The sequence below is a fragment of the Neolamprologus multifasciatus genome, chromosome 2, assembly GCF_963576455.1.
Source record: "Neolamprologus multifasciatus chromosome 2, fNeoMul1.2, whole genome shotgun sequence".
NCBI lineage: Eukaryota > Metazoa > Chordata > Actinopteri > Cichliformes > Cichlidae > Neolamprologus > Neolamprologus multifasciatus.
This window is the reverse complement of record NC_140440.1, coordinates 29174137-29187314: the sequence shown is the minus strand read 5'-3', so window position 1 is coordinate 29187314 and position 13178 is coordinate 29174137. Positions and strand designations below refer to the sequence as shown.

Below are 13178 nucleotides of genomic sequence, written 5' to 3'. Positions count from 1 at the left end.
CACCTTTCAGAAATACTCCTTTGCAAATTTGTCACCAAGGATGGCTTCGATTTAGGTTTTGTGACTTTGTTTAGTGTCTATTTTTAGATTACAAGAAGTTTGTAAATGATTGAATTTCTAATAACACTACCACTGATTTAAGTAATTGCACTGTTACACATTTGCCACACTTGATTGCCAGAAATCTCAAAAACCTTTTCGTGAATAGTTTCAAGTAGGAACTCTTTTTTCAGCTAAACTAATACACTGCCAGGTGGAAGTGGCATGCAAATAGCTACCATAACGGTTCAGCTGAGTGGGACACCGTTAATGTTTACATCCTGTCACGGTGCTATAAGCAGAAACCTCGTGTCACGGGTAGTTGCATGCCACTTTCTGCACCTCATTTTTGGTATTAAGGACTTTCAATATGAATCTGGTTTGTGGATGTCTTTTTAGCATTGCAATCATGATTTCTGCAAAAGAGATATTTAGCAAATGTACTTTTTTACCACGAAACCTCTGTTTCCATCATATTTAAGAGGTGCCACGAATTTCCATAGCTGATACTTCCAAGCCAGGATAACTCAGAGCAAAACAATAGATAAATAAAAAAAACACTACAGGCAAAAGAGAAAAATTGGTGCTTGTTTAATTTTTGGAGTGGACCGTCCCTCGAAATGTTTAGGTTCACGTTTTTTCATATATATCTTCAAACAATATTCAATCAACGATATTACTCAACGCACACTATGTCCAGGAGCAATCATCAGTGCAGACACAAACTGTTGAACTGAAGTGATTGCATGACATAAAACTTTTGTATGTTTGTCCAGTGTGGTACAGTAGGAGGTGCAGGATGGGAGTGGATGATTAGAAGGAGGCGTAACCTGATAGATTATTGTGTGTCCAACAACGTGCTTCCAGGCTGTTGACAGTGTGAATAATACATGACTGTATTTTAAGTGCATGTATCTTTATTGTGTGTGTCTGTGTTTGTCTTAGTTATAGTCTGTACAAATGCGACAGAGTTGTTAACTGGAAACATACAAGCTGCCCAAATGAATGTATGAAAACGTGTATGAGTTTTCGTTTTTTTAAGAATTGAGTTTGACACCGGCAGTTCTTGTGCTGCAGGTGAAATTAACTTAGTGGGAATAAGCTGACTCAATGGAGGATCACATGACCTCGTCAGACTCAGCAGGTACCGGATGCACTTCAGTTGCCATGGTAAAGGACTCTGTAGGAGCTGATGTGGACCTGCGTGTGCTGTGTGATCGAGTGGAGGACCTGGAGCAGAGAGCGGTTTCAGCCATCCAGCCTGAGAGCTACCTGAGGAACAGGTGAGAGACTGGGTGAGAGGGGATCCAGTGACACACACATCTGCTACTGTACGCTCACTTTTGGCCGACATAATATCACGTATCACACACACCTGACTGCACTGCATGCAAGCTTGAGAGTACACCTCTGAAAACTACTCACTGCATCTACTGCCATGTTAGGAGATAAAACTGAATGAATTTATTTTTAATCAGAGACAGTTTAACGTTTAAAAGCTCATTTATATGATATTATACGGTGTTAAGATGACGTAATGCGATCTTGTTTTGTTATTTGATAAGGATCAGAGAGTTGGAGACGTCAGAGAGGAGCCTCCTGCTGCAGCTATATCAGCTAGCATCTGCCTCTCAGTTCCCCAACATGCATCACTCCCAGAGGCTGGACCAGAGACTCCACATGCTCAGGGGAGAGGTCAGGACCATGGTGAGTGCTGTCTGAGAGATTCAGTGGGTCACTGATGTAGAAAATATAAAATACATTTACAGCTTTGAATATGCAAGTTTTAGAAGATGGGAGTAATATGTACTTCAGATATGAATGAGAGGCTTGTGCAGTTTACTGGGGATAGACAAAATAATATCTGATTTTACCTATGAAAACAATGAATTCCCATTAAATGCAAAGTTTTAAAGGCTGGGTTGTTAATAGTTTAACACTTTTACTGCTATAATATATTTTGCAAGTAGCACACTTTATATACTTTATACATACCTTGAGTAGTCACATAAATTCACTTACAGGCCATTTTTATGCTAAACCTAAAAATATTTTTAGGTTTTAGCTTCTGTGAAGCACTTTGTGATTTTTATCTTGAAAGGTGCTTTATAAATAAAGTTTTACTTACTTACTTATGCATTTATTTGGTCAAAACAGATACATACTACATGACTCAGCCACTGTTATATACTGTTTTTTTACCTACAGATTCAAAAAAGTCAAAAAAGTGTAGAGGTTATCGTCTTAGGTCCCAAGATTCATTCCTTTTGTCTATACTAAACATTTGCACTGAATTTGGAAAAAGAGCATTCAAATTTGCAGCTCCTATTAGACGGTTACTATCACTAAGGTATTCATTTTTATTGACACTGACGTTTATAATTTTTGGTTGCTCCTGTGTTTTATTTTTATTGCCTGTCTGGTGTATGAAGTGTATGATTGTACTGCTCTCTTTTGTGGCCAGGACACTCTTGTAAACAAGATTTTTATTCTTAGTCTTATTTTTTCCTGGTTAATAAAGGTTAAATTAAAAAAGCAACAACAACAACATGCTAGTGTGATAGTGAGCATAGAGTTTTTTTATCATCTTTGTTGAGATTACATCACTTTATCTTTTAGGTATCTTTAGATAGAAGTTTGAATGATGGAAACTTATTTAAAGTTGTTAGTTTGCCACTGTACAGTAAAACAAATACAGCTGATGATATATGTCTTATAAATATCATATACAGCTAAGACTGTTACTACTACAAATACTAGCACACAAACTAGTTCAGCTCAGGCATGTAGAACATGTTATCAAGCAAGATTCTGTTCTCTGTCTCTCTCAGACTCAGGAGAAGGAGCGAGAGGAGCGAGTGTGGAGGGAGCGACTGCAGCGCTGTCAGAGGCAACTGAAGGCCAAAGAGGAAGAGATGAGTCGACAGGCCCAGTATTTTGAAAACTTTAAAACCCAACTCCAACACAAGCTCAGCCTGGCCTGGGAGAGAGAGGAGAGCCTGCAGAATCGCATCTACACTTTAGAAAAGCAGCTACTTGACATGACTGTGAGTGCCGCCACTGGTATGTCAACTATCAGAGCAGTCCGAATCACTGGTGGTACTGTGCAGTGCTTGGAAGAACAAGACGGGCTATCTTCCATGAGGGGAGAGGGCGAAGGAGAAGAGGAGACCAAGGAAGAGAGGCGAAAGAAATGGCAGCCAAGTGTTGGAACTGAGAGAGAAGAAAGGCGAAAGGGCGATGAGGGAAAAGCAGAGAACAGCATAGGAGGAGGAAGAAACAGTGACACAAAACAGTCCTCAAATGAGGCAAGGTTACAAGGATTCATTGTCAGCCTGCAGGAGGATCTCAGAGTACTGCTGGAGAGAGAGGAGGAGAGGATGACTGAGAGGAAGAGACTAATGGAGCAGCTCCAGGAGGCCCAGGAGAGCAACCACTTCCTCAGCTGCAGCGTGGATGAGATGAAGTCAGAGATCCAACAGCTGAAACTATCTGAGAACTCGCAATTGGAGGAGCTTGAACACCTGAGAGAGGAGAACCTAAGGCTGCAGCAGGTCCTCAGGGATTCGGCTAACCACATACCAAGCCAATCATCCGCATGCCTGAGTCCTGAGACCAGCACACCCAACTCCAGTCTGGCTGTTAATTCTGGGACTGCCAACATTTTCTCATATTCCACTGCCACGGGACAGCCATCAGTGGCTTGCTCAGGAGAGGTTTGTAGAATCCAATTAGTATTAATATTTAATATTATTAATATTATATTAACGGTCTGTCTGTCTGTCTGTTTATCTATAATATACTACTATAATAATAACTTAATTAGGTAGTCTGACTGTGCTAAATATCAGAACATATACGACTTACTGATGCTGGTTTGGAGACAAACTGCTGTTTTTAATGTATTCACTTATTATCACCTATTTGTGAACTTAGACAGGCTACCAGTGTTAATTGTTAATTAATTAAAATGTTTTGCAGTGTGAAAATTATCAGTATTTCCCATAGTTGAAGGAAGCATAGGAACTTTACAATTCTTTGTTATAAGAATTGTTGTTATTCTATCGACTTTGTCTCGTCAAATATCTTAAAATTGTGATTTTTGTGCAGGTGCAGCCTTATTCATCAGAGGTTCCACTTGTTCACCACCAGGCGACAGCAGAGAGCACACAGAGCAGCACAGAGCATTATTCCTCAGCAGTTAAATCAAAAATGCCAACTAAAAGTAATCCTCTAAACCTGTTTCACTACGGGTCTGAATCCAGTGCCAACTTAAAGTCACTTTCCTTGACTACAGAATCAATAGATGAGTTTAAACTTGGAAGCTGGTGCTCTGACGGGATCTTAAACTTAGAAGAGAGCCCCAGTGAGGAATCTGATGCCCTGAGGGAAGCTTACAGGAGCTTGGGGTTAGATAGAGATCTTAAAGCTCTTCAGGAGCAACGTGACAACCTGAAGGTTGTTCTGCAGCACACACAGACTCAGCTAAAGGAGATAGCTGAGGAAAATGCTCAGCTGAAGTTACAACTCAGGAAGCAAGCAGAGGAACTAGAGGCAGAGACTGAGCAGAGGCCTTCAGCAGAAAAGGTATTTTACACATGGTTTAGTATTCTTATCATTTTTATTTTCCACCAAAGACATCCAGTATATCACTGATCAAACTCTGTATCTCTGTACAGATTAACACACCCTCTACTTATGGTGGGAATGATCAACCCAGGTCATCTCCTACCCAAGATGGCAACATTCTTGCTCTTGCCCAGGATGATCTTATCCAAAGCCTGAATCAGGAAAACAGGGCATTGGCAGAGAGGATCCAGGAGCTTTTGGCTCACATTGAGCGCAAAGAGGATGACATCACAAAGCAGCAAACCCAACTGATGGAGCGTATCTCCCAGCTAGAAGAGGATCAGGTCAGGCTGGAGCAGGAGAACCGGGAACAGGGGTGTTTGATCTCAGAACTCACCAAGAAGACTGAGGATGATCTGAACACCATCATGGATCTGCAGCAGAAGTTAGTCCAAGGAGAAGAAGCTTCACATTTGATGTTGAATCAAGAAACTGACTCTACGAAAACAGGATCAGTATCTGGTAGTCAGCATAATAATCTGTGTGACTTACTAAAAAGCAGCTCACAAAAAAATCATCTTCATCTTGATTCACAAAAAGATGAAGCAGCCCAGCTGACCAATTCAGTCCAGAGCCTCAAAACAGAAGAAGAAGAATTGACTAAATCCATAAATTTACTCAGAGAACAGCAAAGAGAAGTAGCTCTGTCAGTCCAAGTACAGACAGAAGAGAAACAGCAATTAACTCGGACAGTATGGGGACTGAAGGAGGAAAAAGACCACATCTCTAAAGCTCTGGCTGACCTTAAACAAGAGAAAGAGCAGCTGAGCAGGGCAGTCTGTGGGCTGAGAGATGAAAGAGAACACTTTAAAATGTCCATAAGCGGCCAAAAAGAGGAGAAAGAGCAGCTAACCAAGTCTTTATCTGCACTTGAAAGAGATAAAGGGGCAATATTAGAATCTCTCTCAAGTGGAAAAGAAGAGCGAGATGAAATAATGAAGTCACTGCAGAGTTTACAGACAGAAAGCGACCAGTTAAGCCAGACAGTGCTGTATCTGAAACAAGAGAGAGACAAACTAACCGATTCTCTTAAGTGTCTGAAGGAAAAGAGAGACCAGGAGCAAATATCTCCCAGTTTAAAGGAAGAACACGACAGGTTGATGAAGTCAGTAAGCAGCTTGGAGGAAGAAAAAAGAAGAACCGAACATTCAGTCAGTTGTTTGAAACAAGCAGAAGAGCAGATAATGCAGGTAATTCAAGACCTTAGGGAAGAAAGAGACAGCCTACAAAGTCTCAGCATCCAAAAACAAACAGAGGAGAGGAATCAAAAGCGGCAGATGCTGAACTCAAGCAGCGCTGGTTTGACGAAGAAGAGTGAGATTCCTGCTGAGACTGCAGATTGTGCTACACAAAGATGCCAGACTAATAACCATGGTGGAAACTTAATACAGGTATCGAGAATGGAGTGCATTTGTGCATGATGTCAGGGCTTGTTGTGTCAGTTTACAGAATATCCTTTCAGCATCATGGTTTTTCAGCGTGATTTTTGAGGCATCAAATTTTTTTATTTATAGCAGGAAGAAAATGATCTGATGAGAGAGATTGAAACTTTGGGAGCAGAGCTAAAGAGGTCACGGGAGGAAATGGACAAGAGCCGTGCGGAGGTGGGTTTAAGCGAGTTTGTTATTAGTTTAGAAAAATTGTATTTTGCAGATTTTCTCATCCTTCTTGTCATTATTTTCTTAGAGAGCCATAATATATGTTTCAAAACCACACTTTCCTCATTTTGTATATATCTTCAGATCAAGAGGCTTCAGGGTGAACTGCGTCATTCAGAAACGAGGAGGGAGGAGGTGGAGAGAAAGGCGAGCCAAGCAGCTGAAAACGCGATGAAGCTTACAGATGTTGAAAATCAGATGGAAGAAATCAAGAAGGAAAATTACAACCTCACAACCCAGGTATTCAACTAGATTTACAGATACAGTCAAAATGATACCAGCCCCTAAATCTGCAACATGTTCTACATGTTAAAAAAGTGCGAAACTTATATAATTAGTGTAAGAAGATTTGATTTTCGAACAAAACTGGTTGAGTCTCCAAGGACATTTCAAGATTGGTTGACTGGATTGTTGGAAAACGTATTGATCACAGGGCTTTAATTTTACACACTTCAATAGAAAAACAAAATGCCAGTAACAGTGAAGTTTAGTTCCTGCAGCCACAAAGCATCTCCACAACAGGAGCGGCTTACTTTATACTTCTTAAAACAGGCACACTGGACTTAATTTTTAAGAAATACCAGAAAGAATTTTTAAGAAAAACCACCAGAGCTTTAAAGTCCTATTTACATTTTGTCTTGCACATTCGAGTCGACTTTTATGTTCTTTTTGGTTTAGATTGGAGTGTGCTGAAGTTTCCAAAGTTTACACCTTTGCCTTTCAAGTCTACTCATTTATAGTCTTTGATGATACTTTTATTCTCGCCTCCTTCTAGCCCTTCTTCTAAGTCCTTCACAGAAATAGTCGTTTTTCTCACCTGCTGTTTTCAAACATCCCTTCAAAGAAAAGCTGTTCTTTCTTTTGCACCTTTTTCCAAGTGTGTGTCTTTACCTCGAACTCTGTCCCTCCTCTTTGTTACTCATCTTAAACCCACACATGCAACAATTATATTTGCTTCACAGTTGAATCAAATATAGTTGTATTAGAGTTCCCAGAAGCTTAATTGGGTTTCACCATCAATTGGTGAAATGATTAAAAAGCAGAAGTCAGGTACTGCAGGTGTTGAATAATTTAGACGTGGCTGTACTACATGATAATCCATCAAGAATTTTAATCATTCAGTGTGTTTTTTGTCTCTGAGGCCTTTCAGCTAATTTTGTACACAAAGTTTAAGCGTTAGACCTAAAGAGCAGCTGTCTCTGCTGCAGGTGAAGGAGCTGCAGAACAAACTGACAGGCCTGCTCTGGGAGAAGACTGACATGCTGTCACTCAAGACTCAAGCAGAGGAGCGATATAACATCCTCACAGCTCAGCTCAAAGCCAAGGTAAGAATGCCAAAATGCCTTTGTTATTTGGATTCTTATACATCATAAAATACTTCTAAGTGGCCGTATGTGTTGAACAAATTAGCTTTAAACTTAAATCATTATCATGATGCTGATATGTTGTACTAGACTGTAATACACTGACACATTCTAATTCTTGGCTGGAGACAGTTTTACTCATAAGTCGTCTGTGTGTGTGTTGATGTGATGTGTGTGTGTGTGTGTGTGTAAAACCCCACAGACTGTTGCTCTAGAGGAGCTGAACTCGGAGTATATAGCTCTGAAAAGAGGACAAGGCAGCAGGGATGACGTTAATACTGTTCTTGTCTCACTCAGGGCACGTTACAATGACATCAGAGCTAAGGTGGGTCAGCTGTGGTTTTGCAGCTAAGTTTAAGTAATAAACTGTTCTCTCTTTATACTTAATGAACAATTCTCATGTTTAAAATTTTACTTGTTTGTAGTATGATGCGCTGCTGAAAAGGAAAAGCCAGACAGACTTGGATATACCGCCTTTAAAGGTGAGGAAATAAAGACTAGATTTATGTTCAGGTTCCGCTCAACAGATTTTAGTGGTTCGTTCTGACTGTCAGGTATTTTGTCCAATAACAGGCCAAGCTGTCTTGCCTAGTGGTGAAGTGTCAGGAGAGGAACAGCCTATTAGATCAGATGATGAAGATCTTGCAGAGACAAGGCTGTATGAACCCCTACCTCACACAGCAGGTCGAGCATCTGCTCAGCGATGCCGCTCTGCAGGAGTACACTGCAGCATTCACATTGGAAAATAACACAAAGACCTGGGATTACGCTAGTGGGTTTACTCCTGAATTTAGTTCAAAATATAAAAGCTGCACCAGTAAATTCATAACTGATCGGACCTGCCCGGTTGTATCCACCTCTGTAAAAAAGCATCAACAAACTGGAGTCACACCTGAAGCTGGAGTAGAGGGCAGAGGGAAAGAAATTTCCATAGTTTCCACTGAATCTTCAGGAAATCATCAAGACTGCGGTAGTGAATTCACACCTGTACTCACAGGATCGCTAAAGAAAGACGCCAACTCATCTGTGCCATCCTCACCAGTGCAAGAGCAAGCCATCGTCCAGGCGTCAGCGTCACCTGCTCTTCCACCAAATGAGCAAGAAATCACTGATACAGTGCCGGTGAGGCAATGCAAATAAATATAATTAATCAAAGCTTATTTTAAAACCTTAATTTGTAATATTTTTTATAAAAAAATAACATAACCTCAGTTCCAGATTTCTGTGTTATGTTATTTATTGTATGTTTTCTGCCAGGCCTGCATTTATTCTCACTGTCTTTCACTTCTTTACAGAAAAGTGTGTCTGTCTTATGTTTTTACAGTGAAAGCAAGAGCAAAAACTCTCTGAAATATTCTTTGTTAGGGAACGCTAACATGACCTCAGTGTGCCAGTGCTTAAATTATCAAACAAAGACTGTACTTTACATTAGAAATTTTACTCAGTGAAAGTCTAAGACAGTCTATTCTCGATCCAGCCACAGCTGTCTCCTTCTGCTGGTGGACCGCCACAAGCAGCCAGTCAACCAGAGAAATTAGTGTTTCATCATCCGGAGATAAAGAAAGAGAAGTCCTCCCTCTGTGCCTCCAGTGTGACTGGATACTTGTTGAGTCCTACCATTCCCTCCTCTGTCTCCTTTGCCAGTCCAAAGAGGAGGTTGAGTAGTCCTGAGAAGATCCTTAACCTCCACGAACAGTTACAGAAGACCCTGAGGAGCAGCTTTGAGGTACACTTAGGAGTTTTCTAACATAGAGTAACAAAAATATAGGTTAGTGCTGAATTATACAGAAAGGTTGATATAGATTTTTGCTTTTTTCTGATATGAAATAAAAGCCTCTCTAATCTACAATTTGTCCTTTGAAGTTTCACTGACTTAGAAGTTATTTCCACGTAAAGTAAGGTAGGTCAAATCCAATCAGATCTTATATATCTAATGAATTCTAATATCTATCTCCATCCCAAGGCTCCACAGAGCAGAGGAAGAGGGCAGGACCCCAGGAGGAGTCCATCGCTGTCAGCTCCTGCAGACCTAAACAAAGCCTCTCAGACTAAGAAGCTGAGCTTGAGTTTCAATAATGCACAGATCAACTCTCTCACAGTCACCACAGCTATGAGCCAAGCTCCACACACTCCAGTAGTAACAACTAAACCAGTTGCCCCTAACAAGTCACCAACACTTTTTGAAGCAGTTGCATCTAGATCAGTTAATGCAACCTTCAGTCCCAGCATCTTTACTAACCATCACCTTAAAGGGGACACATCTGCTCTTTCTAGCTCTTCTAACTTTACTCTTTTCACCCCGGCTGCAAACAATGTCAAATCTATTTTAAGTAATGGCACTAATGAAACATTATCCTCAGAAATTACAAAGAAAATCACCGCAATCCCTGATGTATCCTATGGCGCACATAAAGCTTCTCTACAGAGGGTTGCTACTTTTGACTCTGCTGTTACTAATCCAAAAGCCACTTCCTCAGATGCAACTGCCCCTCAAGTATCAACTGCCCCTGAAGTTACAACTTTCAACATGACTTCTAAAATGGATGGTGCTATCCCTGAAGTTTCTCAGTCCAGTCAGCTGTCTCACTGCTCTCCTGAGAGATCGAACAAGTTTGCCACAACATTCACCGCTCGTTTAGGAAAAAGACCAAAGCCAGGTACTGTTCATACCACTTGGTTTAGTAAACTAATAGTAAATTCTGGATATATTAAGTCCTGCTATCTTTGTTTGTTTTGGTGTGGTTTAGTAATAACTAATAATAAAAGCAGCAGAGAGCATAACTGTACTTGACATTTCTGTGTCCAATCCCCTCCAGAAGCTCCAGCCGAGGTTCGTTCGGTTGAGGTCATCAAAACAGTGGGTCAGAGCAACCTTATGATTGGCTGGGAGAGACCACCACTCGATGAGCTGGGATGCAGTAATGGCACGTTTGTGTATGGCTACAGGGTAGGTAAACAATACATAGGATTATCTTCGTTTGTATGTGTTTTTCTTGTACTCATTATGTCTCGTTATCTCTCAGGTGTATGTTGATGGGGACTTTCACAAATCTGTCATGAGCTCAGCGTGCACCAAGGTATCCACAGCTGTACAAAATCCATCCTGTCATGATAAATAAGTAAATCAAAGTATGAATTAAAGCAGGGCAAACAAAGTAAGTCTTGTTTCTGTCTGTGCAGTGTATTCTTGAAAATATCGACCTGAGTGTCCCTGTCCACATCAGTGTGCAGACACTGGGATCTAATGGACTTAGTTCAGATAGTGTACACGCCGTGTTTCGGACCTCAGTTAGAACTGAGCCACAGTGAAGCCACCAAGACGCTCAGATCAGCAGGTTGGTCCAAAGATTATTATAGCAGTTTTCACCAGGTTTACATATTAATATGTTTAGTGGGTTTTTTTAATTATTTTTTTGAATCTCTGTAGAAATACTGCAGATTCTCAGTGAGTTTGTGCCATTAGTGATTGTTTTATGCACTATAGCTGCATTTGTAACATAATTATGTACAAAAATGAAAGCAAATCAGTTTGAAAAACACATTAAATCCTAATGATCTGGACCACGTCCGGTGTTCTACTGGATGTTGGTCAGGTGAGCATGGGAAAGTCAGTGGTATCAGTTCCTTCATCCTCTAGGAACTGCTCGTATACTTCCACCACATGAGACATGATTGTGCACCAGGGGAACCCAGGACCGACTGCACAAGCGTAGGATATGACAATAGGTCCAAAGATTTCATCCTGATATGGACTCACAGTCAGGATGCTGTTGCTTAGCCTTTAGATGTGTGTGCGTCCCTCCCCAAATATGGCTCCCCAGACCATCGCTGACCACAGCTTAATGCAATGCTCAAAAACAGTCAGAAAAGATGAGGAGGGAAAAACGTCAGTGACCTCAACCTATAAAACCATTCCTGTTTTGGATGCTGTCTCATTGTTGTGCCTCTAGTGCACCAGCTGAAACTGATTAACAGCTCCCTGACTAGAAGTTTAATTTGACTTGATGATACACCCTAATAAAAAAGTGTTCCTTTAAATTTTTTTGAGCAGTATATACATATTTTCATTTTATTGTGTTACAGCGTTCACATTTGAAGAACAACAAAATTCAATTAAAAGTATTTTCTCCTGTGTCCTGCGTGTTGCCGCAATATACCACTAAAAAGACTGTACTGTGATAATCTAATTTCTTTCTGTCCTGCGTGTCCTGTGTGTGTGTGTGTGTGTGTCCGTCCTTCAGCACAGAAACATCTATATCTGCAGGCCTCTGAGGGAGCGCCCTCACCTCCGCCTCGACTGAGACACAGTCACACTGCTGGATAACCGCTCCACGTCAGGCTCAGGTCAACCAGTCAGAAAAAACTCCTCTCACACGGTTATTGCCAGCCTATGATCATGCGGTGACCTGTGGTCGGCCACTAAACCTCGAAATGATGAACTAAAGATGTCATACAAAATACTGTGTAAGATCCTTGCCTCGGCTCTGTTAATGTGCATGTAAAAGCAGGTCGATCCTCGTTGGAGGACCTTTCTGTTTTACAGTCTCATCTGCTGGACTTCTTAAACGAGCGAGACGTTGTGCTCGCCGGTCCACGCGATTGCCAGTTTTCTCATGAAAAACTGCTAAGTACAAATGTTTATGAAGCCAAGCTGAATCATACTGTAAAATGCTGCCTGTGACACCAACATTTACTAACACTGGTCAAACAAGACATAAAAATGACAAAGGGATGTCTGCTTCTGCTGCACTTTTACACTGTGTTAAACACAGGGAGATAATGTGTCACACTGCTTGTCATATTACTGTCTCTGTGGACTGTAGACCTGAGCAGCTGCCTAAAGGGACATGAAGTATTTGAAAAGCCTTTTTGACAGCAACACACGCTGTAAAATGTGCTGACACAACCTTGTACACAAAGTTCACAGTACTTGATTTTTACACACGAAGCCAAATATTTGAAAAGATGTTTCACTCCAAAGACTTCTCTGTTTCCTTCTCCTCATAGGTCTACAGGACTTCTTTAATCACAGATGGCAGATGTTGTTTAAGTTTGAAAAATTTGCACACAATCAGTATTGAAATCTAGAAGAAGAAATTTTAAAGAAGAGATTATCACTGATATTTTTTTGTAGAGATTATAAAAAAATATGCCAATATACCACACACTGTATGTCTTTTTGTATGGGTGACACTTTCATACCTAATAGATGTCATGTTTGCACGCTTGCATTATTTTATTTTTTTTTAAATTATAACACACATACTATGTTCTTTTTCCTATTAACTGTATGTACGGGTGCAGAGTGATCATGGTGCAGCAAAGGTATTTTTCTATCAGTAATTGATAATATTGTTTTCCCATTGATTCCTTACAGCTGTGCAGAGAATAAATGTTTATATGCAGTCTATCTTTACTGTCTCTCTGTCTGTGCATGTGCAGTTTTGGTTTTAGAATTCGAAAGGTATGACACATCTCTGAATTAAGC

General features: G+C 40.6%; 1 protein-coding gene across 2 annotated transcripts in view; it reads left to right on the top strand.

The window, feature by feature from the left end:
• LOC146524695 (uncharacterized) overlaps positions 1-13178 on the top strand; it is a 13327-nt gene extending 149 nt beyond the window's left edge. Inside the window, exons 2-18 of one of the 2 annotated variants that reach the window (XM_085134406.1) lie at positions 1117-1322; positions 1605-1746; positions 2871-3755; positions 4150-4626; positions 4719-6059; positions 6183-6272; positions 6411-6566; positions 7535-7651; positions 7893-8015; positions 8116-8172; positions 8264-8812; positions 9168-9416; positions 9654-10347; positions 10507-10637; positions 10714-10767; positions 10871-11025; positions 11932-13178. In XM_085134406.1, the coding sequence (XP_084990532.1) occupies positions 1150-1322; positions 1605-1746; positions 2871-3755; positions 4150-4626; positions 4719-6059; positions 6183-6272; positions 6411-6566; positions 7535-7651; positions 7893-8015; positions 8116-8172; positions 8264-8812; positions 9168-9416; positions 9654-10347; positions 10507-10637; positions 10714-10767; positions 10871-10999 (5367 nt within the window). In that variant the 5' untranslated portion in view covers positions 1117-1149 and the 3' untranslated portion in view covers positions 11000-11025; positions 11932-13178. Of the gene's footprint in view, positions 1-87; positions 1323-1604; positions 1747-2870; positions 3756-4149; positions 4627-4718; positions 6060-6182; positions 6273-6410; positions 6567-7534; positions 7652-7892; positions 8016-8115; positions 8173-8263; positions 8813-9167; positions 9417-9653; positions 10348-10506; positions 10638-10713; positions 10768-10870; positions 11026-11931 lie in introns of those variants that run through there. The other variant, XM_085134405.1, reaches the window with a different exon arrangement.